Source organism: Xenopus laevis, chromosome 4S (assembly GCF_017654675.1).
Source record: "Xenopus laevis strain J_2021 chromosome 4S, Xenopus_laevis_v10.1, whole genome shotgun sequence".
In the NCBI taxonomy this organism is placed as follows: domain Eukaryota; kingdom Metazoa; phylum Chordata; class Amphibia; order Anura; family Pipidae; genus Xenopus; species Xenopus laevis.
Window position 1 is genome coordinate 103,017,226 of NC_054378.1, and position 17,204 is coordinate 103,034,429.

The window sequence follows — 17,204 nt, forward strand, 5'->3', positions numbered from 1 at the left end:
ATTCTATTTATATAAATATTGCAAAATGCCCAGAAGAGCTTTGAGTTCTTCCCGAGAGCATGTTCAGTAATATTCATATTTTGAATAGGAGAATTTTTTTACGTTAAAGACTTTGTATCTAACCTTAAAGGAGAGAAGGAAAGCTACTGAGGCAGTTTAGTTCCAATAGATTAGCCACAATAGTGGAAGCTAGAACACTATATTTATTCTGTAGAATGCTTTATAGAGTAAACAGCTCTAGAAGCTCTATGTTTGTTTAGGATAGCAGCTGCCATTTTAGCTTGCTGTGACATCACTTCCTGCCTGAGTCTCTCCCTGCTCACTTATAGCTCTGGGATCAGATTACATCAGGTTGGGGGTGAGTAGCAAACTGAGCATGATCAAGCCCTGCCCTGGAGGTTTTTGCTGAAAACTGGAAGTCTGATACAGAAGCCCATGTGTACACAATAAAAGGAAAGAAATGAGGTGTTTCTTTTGACAGAGGACTCAGAGCAGCACTACTTTGAGGGTTTACTGGTGTATTTATATAGACCTTTCTGATAAAGCTTACTTACTTTTAACCTTTTCTTCTCCTTGAAGTCCTTCAATTACTTTCTCCTAAGATTAGACTACCCCTGCATTACATTACACACGTTTGTTCTGTCTTACAAGACTCTCTCCTTCTTTGCTTGGTGACAGGAGCATCTCTTCTTTGTCATGGAGTTTCTGAACGGAGGGGATCTTATGTTCCACATACAGGACAAGGGGCGGTTTGACCTATACAGAGCTACGTAAGTTAGCAGGTTTTTAGTTCAGTAAAATGGAAATGGGAATAAATGAGGGATAACAGAATCTCACTGCTATGGAGAGGAACCTGAAAGGGTTTAAGTTTGGCTGAAACCTGTCACTGTTGTTTAGGTTCTATGCATCAGAAATTATATGTGGGCTGCAGTTCCTCCACTCCAAGGGGATCATTTACAGGTAAGGTTATCTCCATTCTATCTCTGGCTGTTACATGTATGTTTATAAATTATATATATATATATATATAAGTCCCACAGTGCCTGCACTCAAACCAAAGAACGAAGCCAGAGGTGCACGGTCCAAGTATAATGCATATGTAGAAAGAAGATCAGCACTCTCTGTAGTTTTGGTGAAAATTGTGTTGATTTATTAATCAAAAATCACATCTTCTCCGACGTTTCGGTCCCACATGGGGACCTTTCTCAAGGATACAGTGTACACAGAGTGTAGAGAATAAATACCCACCCCCATCAGTGAATTTGGGCGCCAAAAATGACGTCATAAGTCCAAATAAGGAACATAGAGTCCAAAGATTCCTTCTGTTTCTTTCACATATCAAGTGCACCGCTTTTTTTCAACCACTAGGTGTCAGTGTCCGACCAACTGTGTCTGTATAAGTGTCCATTTGAAACTGTAACATTTCATGTATCAAAAAAAGGAAAAAAATAAAAAAATAAACTGTATCTTTCTACACGCAGACAATAAAGAAAGAGGAAAATCTTATCATACTTACCGTGATTTTCTTTTCCTGGACTGTAACATGGCAGTGGGCACTAACGGGTTAACCCCCCTCGTCATGTGACGGACAGGAAATACCTCATCAATAAAAGCCTCCCTAGCCCCTGATACGGCCTCCAATTTTTTACTGTACCGATGATCTCCCCTTAAGGGCTGGGAAGTGTTGCCCACTGCCATGTTACAGTCCAGGAAAAGAAAATCACGGTAAGTATGATAAGATTTTCCTCTTTCCTGTCCTTCACATGGCAGTGGGCACTAACGGGACCTTACTAAGCAGTAAAGGATAACACTTGGGCGGGCTAATGCAAATATATTTATTCGTTTATGGTAGCTGCTTGAAGAATGGATCTTCCAAATTTTGAACGACTTTCTGCCCAGATGTCTAATTTGTAAAATTTTATAAAAGTGTTGACACTGGACCAAACCGCCGCTCTGCATAAATCCTCTGTCGTAACTTGGGCATGGAAAGCCCAGGACGTCGCAACCGCTCTGGTGGAATGAGCCTTAATATTTAATGGGACTTGCACTGCACTAGCTTTGTAAGCCTCTGAGATACAAGATTTTATCCATCTGGCTATTGTAGGTTTTGAAGCTTTGCAGCCGGCCTTCGAGCCTGAAGGGATGAGAAGGATATTATCGTCCTTTCGGATGTCTTTTATTCTGTTAAGGTAAATTTTTAGGCATCTCACTATGTCCAGGTTATGCCATCGAGCTTCTTCCTCTGTTTGGGGTGAAGGAAAGAAAGTAGGTAGTACAATGTCCTGATTCATGTGGAACTCTGATACTACTTTTGAGATGAAATTTTGTGGAGTTTTCATGATAACACAATCATCCATGAATCTAAGGTGACTGTCCAAGGCTATTAGAGCCTGAATTTCTCCTACTCTTCTAGCCGATGTTATTGCTAGAAGAAAAGCCATCTTCCAAGTTGTGTATTTAAGCTGGACTGTGTCAAAAGGTTCAAAAGGTTCTTGTGTTAGAGCTTGTAACACCAGAGACAAATCCCAAGGCGGAACTCTTTCTTTAATTTTGGGCTTTATTCTTCTTAAAGCTTGAAAGAAACGGGATACTAGAGGTTTAGATGCCCAAGACTCTCCATGTAAGGCTGATAAAGCTGAAATTTGTCCTTTTAGTGAGGAGACACTCAGATCTTTATCTAAGCCGGATTGCAAGAATTCCACAACCTGCTCCTGAGATACTGCTTCACTGGATTTATTGTTGCTGACACACCAGTTTATGTAAACTTCCCATATTTTGTAATATTTTTGGGAAGTAGATGGCTTTCTGGCTGCTAGGAGTGTGTTTATAGTCCTATGAGATAGACCTAAGTTTTCCATGTTTAACCTTTCAGTCGCCATGCCGTCAATTTCCAACTTCTCGGGTTTGGATGCAGAAGAGGCCCCTGTCTCAACAAATTCTGATGTACTGGGATTTTGAGTGGGGGAGCTTGTGCCATATTGAATAATTGGGGGAACCAGATCCTTCTGGGCCACCAAGGTAAAATTGCTATTACTTCTGCTTTGTCCTCCTTGATCTTCCTGAGGAGCTTGGGAATCAAGGGGATTGGTGGGAACACATAAGCAAGTTTGAAATTCCATGGAATTCTGAAGCAGTCTTGGTACCGGGCTTGATTGTCTTTGAACCTGGAATAAAACAGGGGGACCTTCCTGTTCATTGATGTGGCCATCAGATCGATTTCTGGTTGACCCAAAATCTCCGTTATCTGGATAAAAATATTTTGATCTAGTTCCCATTCTCCTGGGTGAGGATTCCGACTGAGCCAATCTGCCCATACATTCATTTTCCCTGGTATATGGAGGGCAGCCAGATCTGATATATGAGCTTCCGCCCACTGGAAGATAAGTTGAGCAATCTGAAGTAAGGATCGCCTCCTTGTGCCTCCTTGTTTCATCAGGTATCTCACTGTGGTCATGTTGTCGGAGTTCACCATTATCGATTTTCCTTTGATGTCTGTTTTGAACTTCTGGAGAGCTAGTCGGACTGCCGTAAGCTCTTTCCAGTTCGATGAATACTTTATTTGATAAGATTTCCATCTTCCCCAAACCGACTTGTGTTCTATGTGAGCTCCCCATCCGTGTTTGCTCGCATCTGTGGTCAGGTGTAGCCACTGAGGAGATAAGAGGGATTTCCCCTTTAACAAATTCTGCTGAATTTTCCACCAGTTTAGGCTGATTCTGACTACCCGGCTGATTTGAATGACTTGAGAATCTTGAGTTTTGTTCCATTGCCTCAAGAATTCTGATTGAAGGGGTCTGATATGTGATAGAGCCCATTTTACAGCATCTCTTGTAGCCACTAACTTTCCTAGGAGTTGTTGGCATATTAAGGCTGTAGAGACCGGGAACTTTGTGAATTTGGTTATGAGATGATGAATCTCTTCTGCTTTCTCTGTCGGAAGAAAAATCTTGAAGTTCACTGTGTCTAGGTAAAAACCTAGATATTTTAAGTTTTGAGTTGGTATTAGACAAGATTTTTCGGTGTTTAAGATCCATCCATGATCTTGAAGGATCTTTGTTACGGTTTGAGTGTGATGATTTAAAATCAAAGGACAAGAGGCCTCCCCTTTAACAAATTCTGATGTGTGCCAGTAGCGGGGCAAGAACCTTCGTAAAAGTCCTTGGCGCGGTGGCTAGGCCGAACGGGAGAGCCGCATATTGGAAATGTTTTCCTCGAATGTAAAACCTTAGAAATTTCTGATGAGCTGGAAACACAGGTATGTGTAAATAAGCATCCTTTAGATCTATTCTTACCATCCAATCTCCTGGTTTCAGCATTTGAGATATTGAGGAAGTTGTCTCCATACGAAATTTCTTTATTGTCAGATATTTGTTCAATTCTTTTAAGTTCAGAATGATTCTGAAGTCTCCCGATGTCTTTCTCCTTAGGAAGATTGATGAATAATTGCCTTTTCCCCTTTCTTGTATTGGAACTGGAAGAATAACTTTTTCTTCTAGTAGTCGTAAAATGCCTATCTTTAGGGCTGTTTTCGCTTCTTCGGTTTTTGGTTCTCTTGAACTTTTGAATTTTGGAGGAGGGAAATTTTTGAATTCTAGGCAATAACCATTGGAAATGATTTGTGTTACCCATTCGTCCGAAATTGTGTGAGCCCAAACAGAATGAAAGTCGAGGAGTCTTCCGCCAACCTGATGCTGTAGGGCTCGCAAACCATCATAAGTTTTTTGGATTTCCCTGCTTCTTGTCTTCTTTACGTTGAAAAAACTGACTTTTGCTTTTCCAGTAATTTTGCCCGGAGAAATTTCTGCCTGGTCTATAAGATCTAGCTTGTCTGAAAGCTCCCCTTGATGGCCTTGATGGTTGTCTTTTGTCTCCCTGTCCTCTTCTATCCTGGGGCAGAAAAGAAGATTTCCCTGCCGAAGCTTTAGAAATTATGCTATCCAGCTTTTGACCGAATAAGAGATTTCCTTCAAAAGGGAGGGAACAAAGGTTGTGTTTTGATGGTGTGTCCGCCATCCAATGTCTTAACCATAATGATCTTCTAGCTGCAACTGCAAGGCTCATGCCTTTTGCAGCCAGCATAACTCCATCTAAGGAAGCCTCGGAGACAAAGTCGTTTACTGCTTTTACTTTTTCCAACATTTTTAAGATTTCTTCCCTGCTGATTTTTTCATTTAAAGCTTCTTCAATCTCTCGGATCCATATGTTGTTTGCTCTTGCCAAGGATGTAATGGCTATAGCCGGTTTACAGGAGGCGCCTGCCACCAGGTAAGCTTTTTTTAACGTGTAATCCTGCCTTCTTTCCATAGCATCACGTAGATACACCTTCATCTACTGGTAAAGTGGTTTTTCTAGCGACCCTAGTAATAGCAGCATCGACTTTGGGAGCTGTGTTCCACTCTTTTATTTCCTCATCCTTGAAAGGGTACATTTTCTTTATTCTTTTGTTAGTGTAAAATTTTTTATCTGGAGTGTTCCATTCTTTATTTATCATATCATTAATTACCTTATGAACTGGAAAAACAGCTGATTTTTTTGAGGCTGTATGAAACATTAGATCTTTGTCTTCCGTTGTCTTAGCGGATGTATCCAGTTTTAATGTTTCCCTCATGGCTGTGATTAGAGGTTCCACAAGCTCAATGTTGAAAGAAAATTCTTCCCTGTCTTCGGTTTCATTCTGAGATAGCTCTGTGTCACTTGAAATGGGGGAATCCGATAAGGACACATTCTGTCTGCCATCCAAACTTGCTATAGTCAATGATCTTCTTTCCAAAGCGTGAGAGGAAACTTTTGATAAAACGTTTTCGGTAACTTTGTTAACCATATCGTTCATGGTTTGATCTACTTTTCCTTTCATCCAATCCATGAATGATGAGACCTCTTGTGAGGTAGATGGGCTTGCTAATTGATTCAGGCATTCTTGACACAGCTTTTTGTTTAACAGTGCTGGGTTTTCACAAGAGAGACACTCTTTCCTAGAGGATTTACTTCTCCCTTCGCTTCTTTCTCTGCCCTGATCATATCTTCTTCTGTCAGGGGAATGCCTGTGAAAAACAGTGCCCATAATATTAATAACATATAAAATAATGCTTTCTTCGGCTCAAATCACTGTCCACTCACCCCCTTGAACTTGAGTGCGATCGCCTCCCAGAGCTCATAGCTGTATTAGGGAAAAGGTAACCATTATCCATAAGCAAGTAAGTAGAAAAGAAAAACCTTACTGCCAATATTCCCTGTGGATGCACTTACTGCAGTGTCTTAATCCCCAGTAGGAGGCTTAGAAAGTTGTCCTTGTTCTTGTTAGAAAAGAGGGATTACCCCTCTAATAGTCAAATGTTATATAACTTATGCGGGGAGACCCGCGGAGCACGCCAGTTATATTCCGTGCTGATTGAATTCCGCCGGAAATGACGTCATCTTCCCTGCCGAACGTCTGGCTGCGCTCCAAATGATCCGGCGTCTTACTGCGCATGCGCCCCAAGCGGAGCATTGCGGCTTATGGCGCCGGCTGGCAACAAGGCCACGGCCCCGGAGGAAGGGGCCCTGCAGGGACTTACTAAAGGCATGATGCATTGTCCCGCAGCATCAGTGGATGGAGCCAGGATCCACCGGGTTCGAGGGTGAGCCACAAATGACGAGGGACAGGAAAAAATTAAGAGGCCGTATCAGGGGCTAGGGAGGCTTTTATTGATGAGGTATTTCCTGTCCGTCACATGACGAGGGGGGTTAACCCGTTAGTGCCCACTGCCATGTGAAGGACAGGAAACATTTGTTACTCACATACTTTGTTTGAGAGTTCATTTCTTAGTTGTATAGATCTTACATATAACTTTTCATGGAGAGGAGGAAACAGAACCTGTTAACGTAATGAAAACCATATTAGGCAAGGAAACAATTCAGTTGCAGTTGTCCATTCAGTCCTTTGGGGGTAACACAATCCAATTCATAAATCCAGAGAGCCTCTCTTTGCAGCAACAATTTTTCAATATCCCCTCCCCTAAGGGTTTTTTTTATATGGTCAATGGGCATGCATTTAAATTGTGAAGGGTCATGTTTAGCTTCACGCCAGTGCTTAGCCACTGGCTGCTGGGCAATGTCCTGTTTACCAGGATCTATTTGCCTGTTTGTGTTGAGTGCTGCCCTTATACTTGCCCTGTGCATGTTAATTCTCTCTTTAAGCTGACGAACAGTTTTCCCGCAGTAGATCAGCCCACATGGACATTTGATAATATACACTACCATTGTCGTAGTGCATGTCATTTTGTGCCCAATTTTGTACACTTTTCCCGTTCTTGGGTGTCTAAACTCTGTTCCCAGTATTAGAGTATTACAAATAACGCAACCTGTGCATTTGTGTACTCCTGGACGTGGGCTTAAAAAATGCTGTGATGGGGACTGTGTATACTTTCCTGCAGGGTCTGATGGGCTTAAGTGTTTCTTGAACTCTCAAACAAAGTATGTGAGTAACAAATGTTTCTTTATTGTCTGTGTGTAGAAAGATACAGTTTCTTTTTTTCCTTTTTTTTGATACATGAAATGTTACAGTTTCAAATGGACACTTATACAGACACAGTTGGTCGGACACTGACACCTAGTGGTTGAAAAAAAGCGGTGCACTTGATATGTGAAAGAAACAGAAGGAATCTTTGGACTCTATGTTCCTTATATGGACTTATGACCTCATTTTTGGCGCCCAAATTCACTGATGGGGGTGGGTATTTATTCTCTACACTCTATGTACACTGTATCCTTGAGAAAGGTCCCCATGTGGGACCGAAACGTCGGATAAGATGTGATTTTTGATTAATAAATCAACACAATTTTCACCAAAACTACAGAGAGTGCTGATCTTCTTTCTACATATATATATATATATTTCACTGTGGCACCTGGTTCTGCCGATCCTAAAGGGGAACTAATGCAAAAATGAAAATTTAATATAAGCTTCATCAAACTGAAATAAGAACAATTGTTAATACAATCAATTAAATATTCTGCATCATTTCTGAAATAATCAAGTTTATATTCACTCTCCCTCTCTCATCATGTGTTTCTCTTTGTCCTGTCTTCATGCAGCAGTTGGGTGTCAGATATTCATTGACAGTTAAGGTGGCCATACCCTAAGAGATCCACTTGTTTGGCCATGTCGCCAAACGAGCGGATCTCTCCCCGACATGCCCACATTAAGGTGGGCGATATCGGGCTGATCAGATCGTGGACCCTAGCGCATCAACAATGTTTGTTTTACAAAATTTGTCAGGTTATGAAAGTTTGTACACATTTCTGTAGTTTTTATGTGTTATTACAGTTTTGCTAATGAAAGTGGATTGCCCTTTAAACGGCTAGTCACAGTTTCCCTAAAGGTGGCCATACAGGTAGAGATCCGCTCATTTGGCAATTTCGCCAAACGAGTGGATCTCTCCCACGATGTGCCCACATTGAGGTGCACGATATCGGGCTGATCCGATCGTGGGCCCTAGGGCTCAACAATTGGATTATAATGCAGCCAATACAGGTAGTCTGATCACAGGACCACATCAACGAACAGATACGGCCACGATCCAACGGGATTTTTTACCCTGCCCGATCGACATCCGGTTGACTTCCGGACAGATATCGATCGGGGGGGGTCCGTCCGTGGGCCCCACACATGGGCCAATAAGCTGCCGACCCGGTCTGTTGGCAGCTTTTATCGGCCCGTGTATGGCCACCTTTAGATCCAATATATCTTATGAGAGGGCTTCCTTTTCCAGCAGACGAATTAGAGTTCTTTCAAATAACTGATTCCAGTAAAAACTAAATCTAACAAAATAACTGCCTTTTGCACAAATCCTGCATGTAGAGAGACATGATATCTGGTGATTTTAATAGTGATCTCTAATACATCTTCTAGTCAATATGACTCCCCCTATAAGATATATTGGATCTAACTGTCAATCAGTATCTGACACCCAACTCCTGAATGAAGACAGAATGAGGAGAAACAGATGTTGAGAGAGGAATTGTAAGGATGAACTTCATTATTTCAGAAACGGTACAGAGTTTTAATTGATTGTATTTAGAAAGTTCCTTATTTCAGTATGCTGAAACTGATATTTAATTTTCATTTTGCAATAGGTCTCCATTAAGAATCAGGGACACATAGATCTGTGTATAGAACCAAGCCAATAATGGTCAGGCCAGGAGGAAAATCTGATTGGCAGAGGACCATAACAGATGTTTGTAGATGTTGCACAGTCAACTGCACAGTATGGATACAATGTCATATGATTAACTTTCAGCTAAAGGTGGAGTTTATGTGGAATAACCTAGGACAGGCCATATTATCTGTGCAGATAGTTAACTCATTCCTGGCCTCGGTGTCCCAGCTGAGAAAATGATCTTCTGTTATAAATTATTTGTTCTATGCAGAGATTTGAAGTTGGACAATGTGATGTTGGACAGAGATGGTCATATCAAGATTGCAGATTTTGGCATGTGCAAAGAGAATGTTTATGGAGATAACAAGGCCAGCACCTTCTGTGGGACACCCGACTACATTGCTCCAGAGGTAAATTCCCTTGTGTACTGCAATACCAGCTACACCTGCAATCACTCCTTATTGACTTGGACATCCATGGCATTGTCACCTTAAAATGCAGTGGTCACCCTAACACAAAAGTGCAGTCTCAAGCAAAGAAGAAACTGAAATTAGTAGATAGTGACTATTCTCATTGGGAACAATGCACATTCTATTCCAATTCAAAACCTGAAGAAAAATGTATCAAATCGGTGTTATTGTTTACAGAAAGTGAAAAAAAGGGAATATTGGTCTGTTCCAAAAAATCACAGTGTCTGCATTCTTCTTTACAAACTCAAACATTCACTGTATAAACTGAAAATGTGTCAAGATTTTACTTTCCTTTGAATGACTGAACTAATATTTAGTTGTATAATCAGTGTTTCTGAGAACTGCTGCACATCTGTGTTACATGGAGTCCAACAACTTCTGGCACCTGTTACATTCCACAATTCTTCTGCATTTCTTGCTTTTGCCTCACAAACAGCATTTTTTGTCACCCCACAAGTTTTCTATTGGATTAAGGTCCCTGGATTGGGCTGGCTCTTAGACCCAAAAAGAACAATCTTGCTTTCATCAGTCCACAAAATGTTGCTCCATTTCTCTTTAGGCCATTCACTGTGTTTGTTAGCAAATTGTAAGCTCTTCAGCATGTATTTTTTCAACAAGGGGACTTTGCGGGGGCTTCTTACCGATAGTTTGGCTTCACATAGGCGTCTTCTAATTGTAACAGTATCACAGGTAACTTTAGACCGTCTTTGATCTTCCTGGAGCTGATCATTGACTGAGTCTTTGCCATTTTGGCAATTCTTCTATACATTCGAAGGGTTGTTTTCCGTTTTCTTTCATGTCTTTCAGGTTTTGGTTGCCATTTTAAAGCATTTGAGATCATTTTAGCTTTATATGTTTTCCTTTCTCCAATCAACTTTTTAATCAAAGTACACTGTTCTTCTGAACAATATCTGGAAGGAGCCATTTTACTCAGATGTTCAGAGAGAAATGAACTATAACCAGCAGCACAACATTTGCTCCTTCCTTCCTTATATAAGAGACATATTGACACCTGTTTTTTCACAGAATGAATGACGTCACTAATTGAACTCCACACTGCTATTATTTGGAACAAGTTATTATTATTTTGAACACTGCTATTATTTGGAACAAGCCTCAATTAATGATTCAATTACACAGAATAAGCAGCATGTCATGACTGTTGGCTCTGCTGGTTTTCTATTACTTTACTACACCTACTAGTGTTTTCTATTACTCTACTACACCTACTAGTGTTTTCTATGACTCTACTACACCTACTAGTAAATGATTTGCCATGTGGAAATATAATTTCTACCAATAACAGTGATCAGGTTAATAATGTCAGACTGTTATTATCCTAAACACAACTGTATATCTGTGCCCTAGTGATGTCAGAAATGGGTGGGATGGATCATCCAATAGAAGTCAATGCAGCATGTTGTTTCAGGCAGGTGTGAGTTGGGAGAGGGTGGGTTTGGGTCAGTAAATGCGTGTGGTTGGCCAGCAGAGGTCCCGTTAGGCATCAATAACGAGTCTGATTATGGCAAGGGATGATTTAGCAGATGATTTAGGGTAAGGTCACACTGGGTGTTTCAGGGAGATTTAGTCGCCTGTCGACTAATTGCCTCATCTTTGCGGCGACCAATCTCCCGAACGGCTTCCCTAACGCTGGCGAAGGCGTTCGGGGAGATTGGTCGCCGCTAAGACGAGGCAATTAGTCGTCAGGTGAAGGCGTTCGGGGAGATTGGTCGCCGCTAAGACGAGGCAATTAGTTGCCAGGTGACTTAGCAGCTCACAGCGCTGGTATGGAAGTTGTGCATTTGAAGTGTTGTTTTATGTACTTTTAAAAGAAACTAGTGACTTAAAAGGGAAAAGATATAAAACATTCATTGTTTATTCCTACCAATATGCAGATCCTGCAGGGGCTGAAATACACTTTCTCTGTCGACTGGTGGTCGTTTGGTGTCCTCCTATACGAGATGCTCATTGGACAGTCTCCGTTCCACGGGGATGATGAAGATGAGCTGTTTGAGTCCATTCGGCAGGACACACCGCATTATCCACGCTGGATAACAAAGGAATCCAAAGACATCCTGGAGAAGGTACTGTACATTCTGCACCAATCCTGTATCAGAACTGATGTTGGCGGCACTGTCTGTTCCTCTACTGCAAAGTTTTTTTTTTTTTTTTTTAATCCTGCAGTTTTTTGAGAGGGATCCCTTTAAGAGGCTCGGAGTAGTAGGAAACATCAAGTTGCACCCGTTCTTTAAAACCATCAATTGGACTGCTCTGGAGAGAAGAGAGTTGGACCCCCCTTTCAAACCTAAAGTGGTATGTGCTGTATATAAATCCCTGTGTATTATCATTCAGGACAATAACACAAATGATAAGGTTTATTTTCCCTGTAACTTTACTGACTCTTGTGCTGTTTCTTTCCATAGAAATCTCCCAGTGACTATTCCAACTTTGATAGAGAATTTCTCAGCGAAAAGCCGCGGTTATCCTTCAGCGACAAGAACCTCATCGATTCTATGGACCAGTCAGCCTTCCATGGCTTCTCCTTTATTAACCCGAAGATGGAGCGCCTCCTGGAAAAATGATTCCCCCACCCCAACACACACATTTTTATTTCTAAAAACTGTGGACACCAAATCACACTAAAAGGAGACAGAATGTGAATTGTAGGATTACTGTAGTTCATTTGTGGCCAGTAATGCGTCATGCCGCAGTCTCCGGGGCATCAGGTGGGAGAGAGTCGCATTGTTGTCCGTGCGATTAAGACCTGGTCTCTAATGAAGCCCCTCACGTCTGGTTACTTGAATGTAGTTATACGTCAGATTATAAATATATAAATATATATTGCTAGGCATGGGTTTGCTGTATATTTGGCTATGGAAAGAGAAGTGGATGTACGGAAGGGGGGGGGACAGGGAAGAGGTAAAATCAGGAAATATTTTTTACAATCCACTCCAGCGTTATTCTAATATAAACATGGATTTTCAGAAAACATCACCTGCTACCTTGGCGCTTGTTTGTTTGGCCGTCCTGTTGTTACGCTTCCTACAGGGAAACGACTGCGGTTTTATACGAAGGACAATAACAGACTGGTCATTGCCTTTGTCATTAATAAACGTGACTTTATTGGCACAGATAATGCTGGTTTTATTGGCTGCAGACAGTCCTGTGATGCCACTCGCTCTGCACCCACTGAATTCTGCTTGTTGCCTCTTCTTGGTATGTGCATGGAACACTGGCACGTGTAAGTGAACGAGTGCACTGAATGAGCCCAATAGAGAGTATAGAGAAAGCAGACGTGTCTCATTGTTGGGACAGTGGCCTGTTAGTCAGAGTAGTGAGAGTGTCTGGCTACCCGAGGTCCATTCTACCCAGTGTAGTAATCACTGCTACTGTACAAAAATTTACGTACACACTCAGGCCCTTCCATACTCGCTTCCGCTTGGTGCTCAAACTCTTAAAGGAATTGTTCAGTGTGAAAATAAAAACTGGGTAAATAGATAGGCTGTGCAAAGTAAAAAATGTTTCTAATATAGTTAGTTAGCCAAAAATGTAATGTATAAAGGCTGGAGTGACTGGATGTGTAACATAATAGCCAGAACACTACTTCCTGCTTTTCAGCTCTCTTGGTTTACACTGATTGGTTACCCTGGTTACCAGGCAGTAAACAATCAGACTTGAGGGGGGGCCACATGGGTCATATGTTTCTTTTTTTAATCTGAGCAGAATGCTGAGGATCAATTACAAACTCACTGAACAGAAATGTACCATGTGGCTCCCCATCAAGTCGTTGACTGACTGAGTTATAGAGCTGAAAAGCAGGAAGTAGTGTTCTGGCTATTATGTTAGACATTCAGTCACTCCAGCCTTTATACATTACATTTTTGGCTAACTAACTATATTAGAAACATTTTTTATTTTGCACAGCCTATTTATTTACCCAGTTTTTATTTTCACACTGAACTGTTCCACTAAGGGAGAAGACACTCCCAATGGCAATCTGTAGAAAGTACAAGCTGGCACACACAACGATTCAAACGGGGGAACCCCTGGTGCATTTATTGCGTCACAACGTTTCGAAGGCGTTCCCCTTTGTCAGGTGACTAAGGGGGAACGCCCCCGAAACATTGTGACACTATAAACACACCAGTGGTTTCCCCGGTTTGAATTCGTGATTCGGCCTTTTTCAGCAGGATTCGGATTCGGCTGAATCCTTGTATCTGGCCGAATCTGAATCCTAATTTGCATCTGTAAATTATTAGTAGGTTATCATGTGACTTTTCATCACAAAAGAAGATTTCTTTTCCACGTTTTCCTTTCCAGCCCATAATTTGCATATGCAAATTAGGATTAGGTTCGGCTAAATCTTTCACCAAGGATTCGGCCGAATCCCAAATAGTGGATTCGGTGCATCCCTAGTTTGAATCGCTTTGTGTGCCAGCTTGTACTTTCTACAGGTAATCACTTCTACTCACCCCAGATTGCCTAGCGCCCCTTTCTTTTTTGATTTTGTGCTTTAATAGTGAAATACTGGGAAACCTGTGTCATTTGTCACCATAATGGATACTGATATGGACAAGTACTGTTCTGGCCCTTAAAGGGATAGTGTCATGGGAAAACATGTTTTTTTCAAAACGCATCAGTTAATAGTGCTGCTCCAGCAGATTCTGCACTGAAATCCATTTCTCAAAAGAGCAAACAGATTATTTTATATATAATTTAAAAATCTGACATGGGGCTAGACGTATTGTCAGTTTCTCAGCTGCCCCCAGTCATGTGACTTGTGCTCTGATAAACTTCAGTCACTCTTTACTGCAAGTTGGACTGATATCACTCCCTCCCTTCCCCCCCCCCAGCAGCCAAACAAAAGAACAATGGGAAGGTAACCAGATAGCAGCTCCCTAACACAAGATAACAGCTGCCTGGTAGATCTAAGAAAAGCACGTAATAGTAAAATCCATGTCCCACTGCGACACATTCAGATATATTGAGTAGGAGAAACAACAGCCAGCCAGAAAGCAGTTCCATCCTAAAGTGCTGGCTCTTTCTGAAAGCACATGACCAGGCAAAATGACCTGAGGTGCACCTACACACCAATATTATAAATTATAAAAAAAAAAAAAAAAATACACTTGCTGGTTCAGGAATTAAATTTTATATTGTAGAGTGAATTATTTGCAGTGTAAACAGTGTCATTTAGAAATAAAAATTCAGGACAGAATCCATTTAAGCTATTGGCACGTTTTGTCGGCCACTGCCCTCGTGTGAATAATCAGTGGAGAAAATGTCCGTCTGTTTGTCACAAAACAGTGTCAGGTGGACAAATCTGAACATGAACCACAGTCCCACCTTCACTGATGAAACCAGAGCAAGTGAAGCTTCACCCCTTTATTTCCTGCTAAACCCGCTCCTTCTGTTCCCCCTTCACTCACATCACATGGTACAAAATGGTCACAATATCCAGCAATTGTATTTATGTTCGTATTGAATAGAGGCTGCACAAAGTATTTCCTGGCAACAGAATTCAGATTTTGTGTGAGTGAAGCTTTCCTGCTGTGTGTGCCACTAAACTCATTGTATCCACATTGTATCCATTATCATCTCCTGTGCAAATGCGAGTCTCAGACACAACCTGAATAGTAATGACATGGCTGCACAGCAACGTATCATTGAGCAGAGCTTCTTGTGAAAAAGAACATGTTTCTTTAGTTCTCCTGACTATTTTGTCATCTTTTTGTGAAGCTTCCAAGAGCCCATCGTCCTGCACATTCCATACTGGGCAACGTGACTTGCTCTGCAATTTGCCTTTCACCTACAACATTACCAGAAAGACTGGCAGATGGGAAGTTTGTGGAGCCAATTGTGAATGAGGATCTTGCTGGAATAATGTAAAACAAATTAAATAAGGCCATTATTGTCCAGTCAATCAGAACGTTACATGTAGCAGGAATGGTTCCAGCCGTGTAACTACAGCAATAGCTTTTTTCTCTCCCCAGACTTCCCTCTACCTTAACTGGATGGTTGATTCATGGCTCTTTATTCTACTCATAAGTGTCCTACATTAATTAAGATATGGAGGAAGGATTTGGATAACTAGTTCCAATTAGTGAACCTAAAGCAGCCAATCACAAAGCTCTAAGAGAAGAGGTCTGAAGCAGACAGAAGTGGATTGGGCTACTAGTTCCAAATTATACACAGGCACGCACTGCCATTGGTCACTAAGGGGCAGATTTTATCAAAGGTCAAAGTGAAAATTTGAATTTCGAGCTATTTTTTTGGTTTACCTCGACTAGGGAATAGTCCAAATTCGAAAAAAAATTCCAATATCGAAATTTATGTACCGTTTCTTTAAAATTTAGACTTGAACCATTCGCCATCTAAAACCTGCCGAATTACTGTTTTAGCCTACGAGGGACCTCGTAGAACCTATTTGGAATCAATTGGTGAACTGAAAAAAAATCAGTTTTTTTTTTAAAAAACCCCTTCAAATCGAATTCGATCTAATGCGCTGTTACTTCGATTCGTGCAATTCGAATTTGATCTGAAACGGTCCTATTCGGCCAAAAATAAAACTTCAATTTTTTTGATAAATTTTGATTGTCATTTTTATTTCCAATTTTGAAGTTATAGGAGTTCAAAGAAAAAACTCCCATTACTTCGAAATTCGACCCTTGATAAATCTGCATTTGAGTGTCAGTTGTCAGGCCAAAGGTATAGTTACTGTGTTTATGGTGCCACCTGGCGGCTGACAGATGAAATAAGACTCACACCTTATACAAGATAAATTGTATTTCACTTTGAATTCAAGTTCTAATTTTAAAATGACAGCGAAATATTGCCTTCTCTTTCCACTTTCTAAAGAACATTTCACAGAAAATGTATCCTGAACTGACAGTTGTACTACATTCCCTCAGTGCCAGAGACTCTATACGCTCTATACCAGAGATGCACATGGAGGAGTGAAGGTGCCGCGCAGAAAGCTTAGCAGCCGGGAAGTGCAAATGAGAATGTAAACGTTCATGGAAGGGAATCTAGATCTGACAAGGCTCAGAATGAACATGAGCTTCAGAGGGCAAACACCAACCCAAGCAGTCGTAGTCTTCAGTCCACTCACTGGGGCCACACGCAACATGAAGGGCCACAGATTTGACAGCCACTTACACAATAGGACTGAACCATCTCCAGTGTTGCCCATCACACTTCCCAATAGAAATATACCCACAATTCACAACAGAAATATAGACTAAAAACTGTTCCGAACTGCAGTAGAAACACAAATATATACTATAATATACTATTGACCAGACAGGGTTACTCTGCCCACTGTTAAGGATGATCGTTGCAGCAATTGGACAACAGTGTTTGTCTCTGTTCCCAAAACACCTCAACACACTTCCTACTGGAACTGCATGAAAAGGTGTGGCATTTTGAGAGGGTAAAAAAGGAGGGTGGTTGTAAAAAAATAATATATATATATATATGCCCAATATCCCAGTAAGAGACGGTTCTCACGCGATAAAGGGTAAGTCTGCCGAAACTGTGTGTGTAGCGTTATGCTTATGTGACATGGCTATTGAGAGTGGAAATAAGGTAAATGGGC

The 17,204-nt window shown here is 41.2% G+C and overlaps 1 protein-coding gene across 3 annotated transcripts in view; it reads left to right on the plus strand.

Moving 5' to 3' along the window:
• The window catches only part of prkcd.S (protein kinase C delta S homeolog), a 58,068-nt gene extending 45,325 nt beyond the window's left edge, over window positions 1-12,743 (plus strand). For 2 of the 3 annotated variants that reach the window (XM_041591274.1, XM_041591275.1), the window contains 6 exons: window positions 679-770; window positions 898-960; window positions 9,409-9,547; window positions 11,503-11,691; window positions 11,792-11,920; window positions 12,031-12,740. In XM_041591274.1, the coding sequence (XP_041447208.1) occupies window positions 679-770; window positions 898-960; window positions 9,409-9,547; window positions 11,503-11,691; window positions 11,792-11,920; window positions 12,031-12,189 (771 nt within the window). In that variant the 3' untranslated portion in view covers window positions 12,190-12,740. 3 annotated transcript variants of the gene reach the window in all.
• The last annotated feature ends 4,461 nt before the right edge of the window (window positions 12,744-17,204 follow it).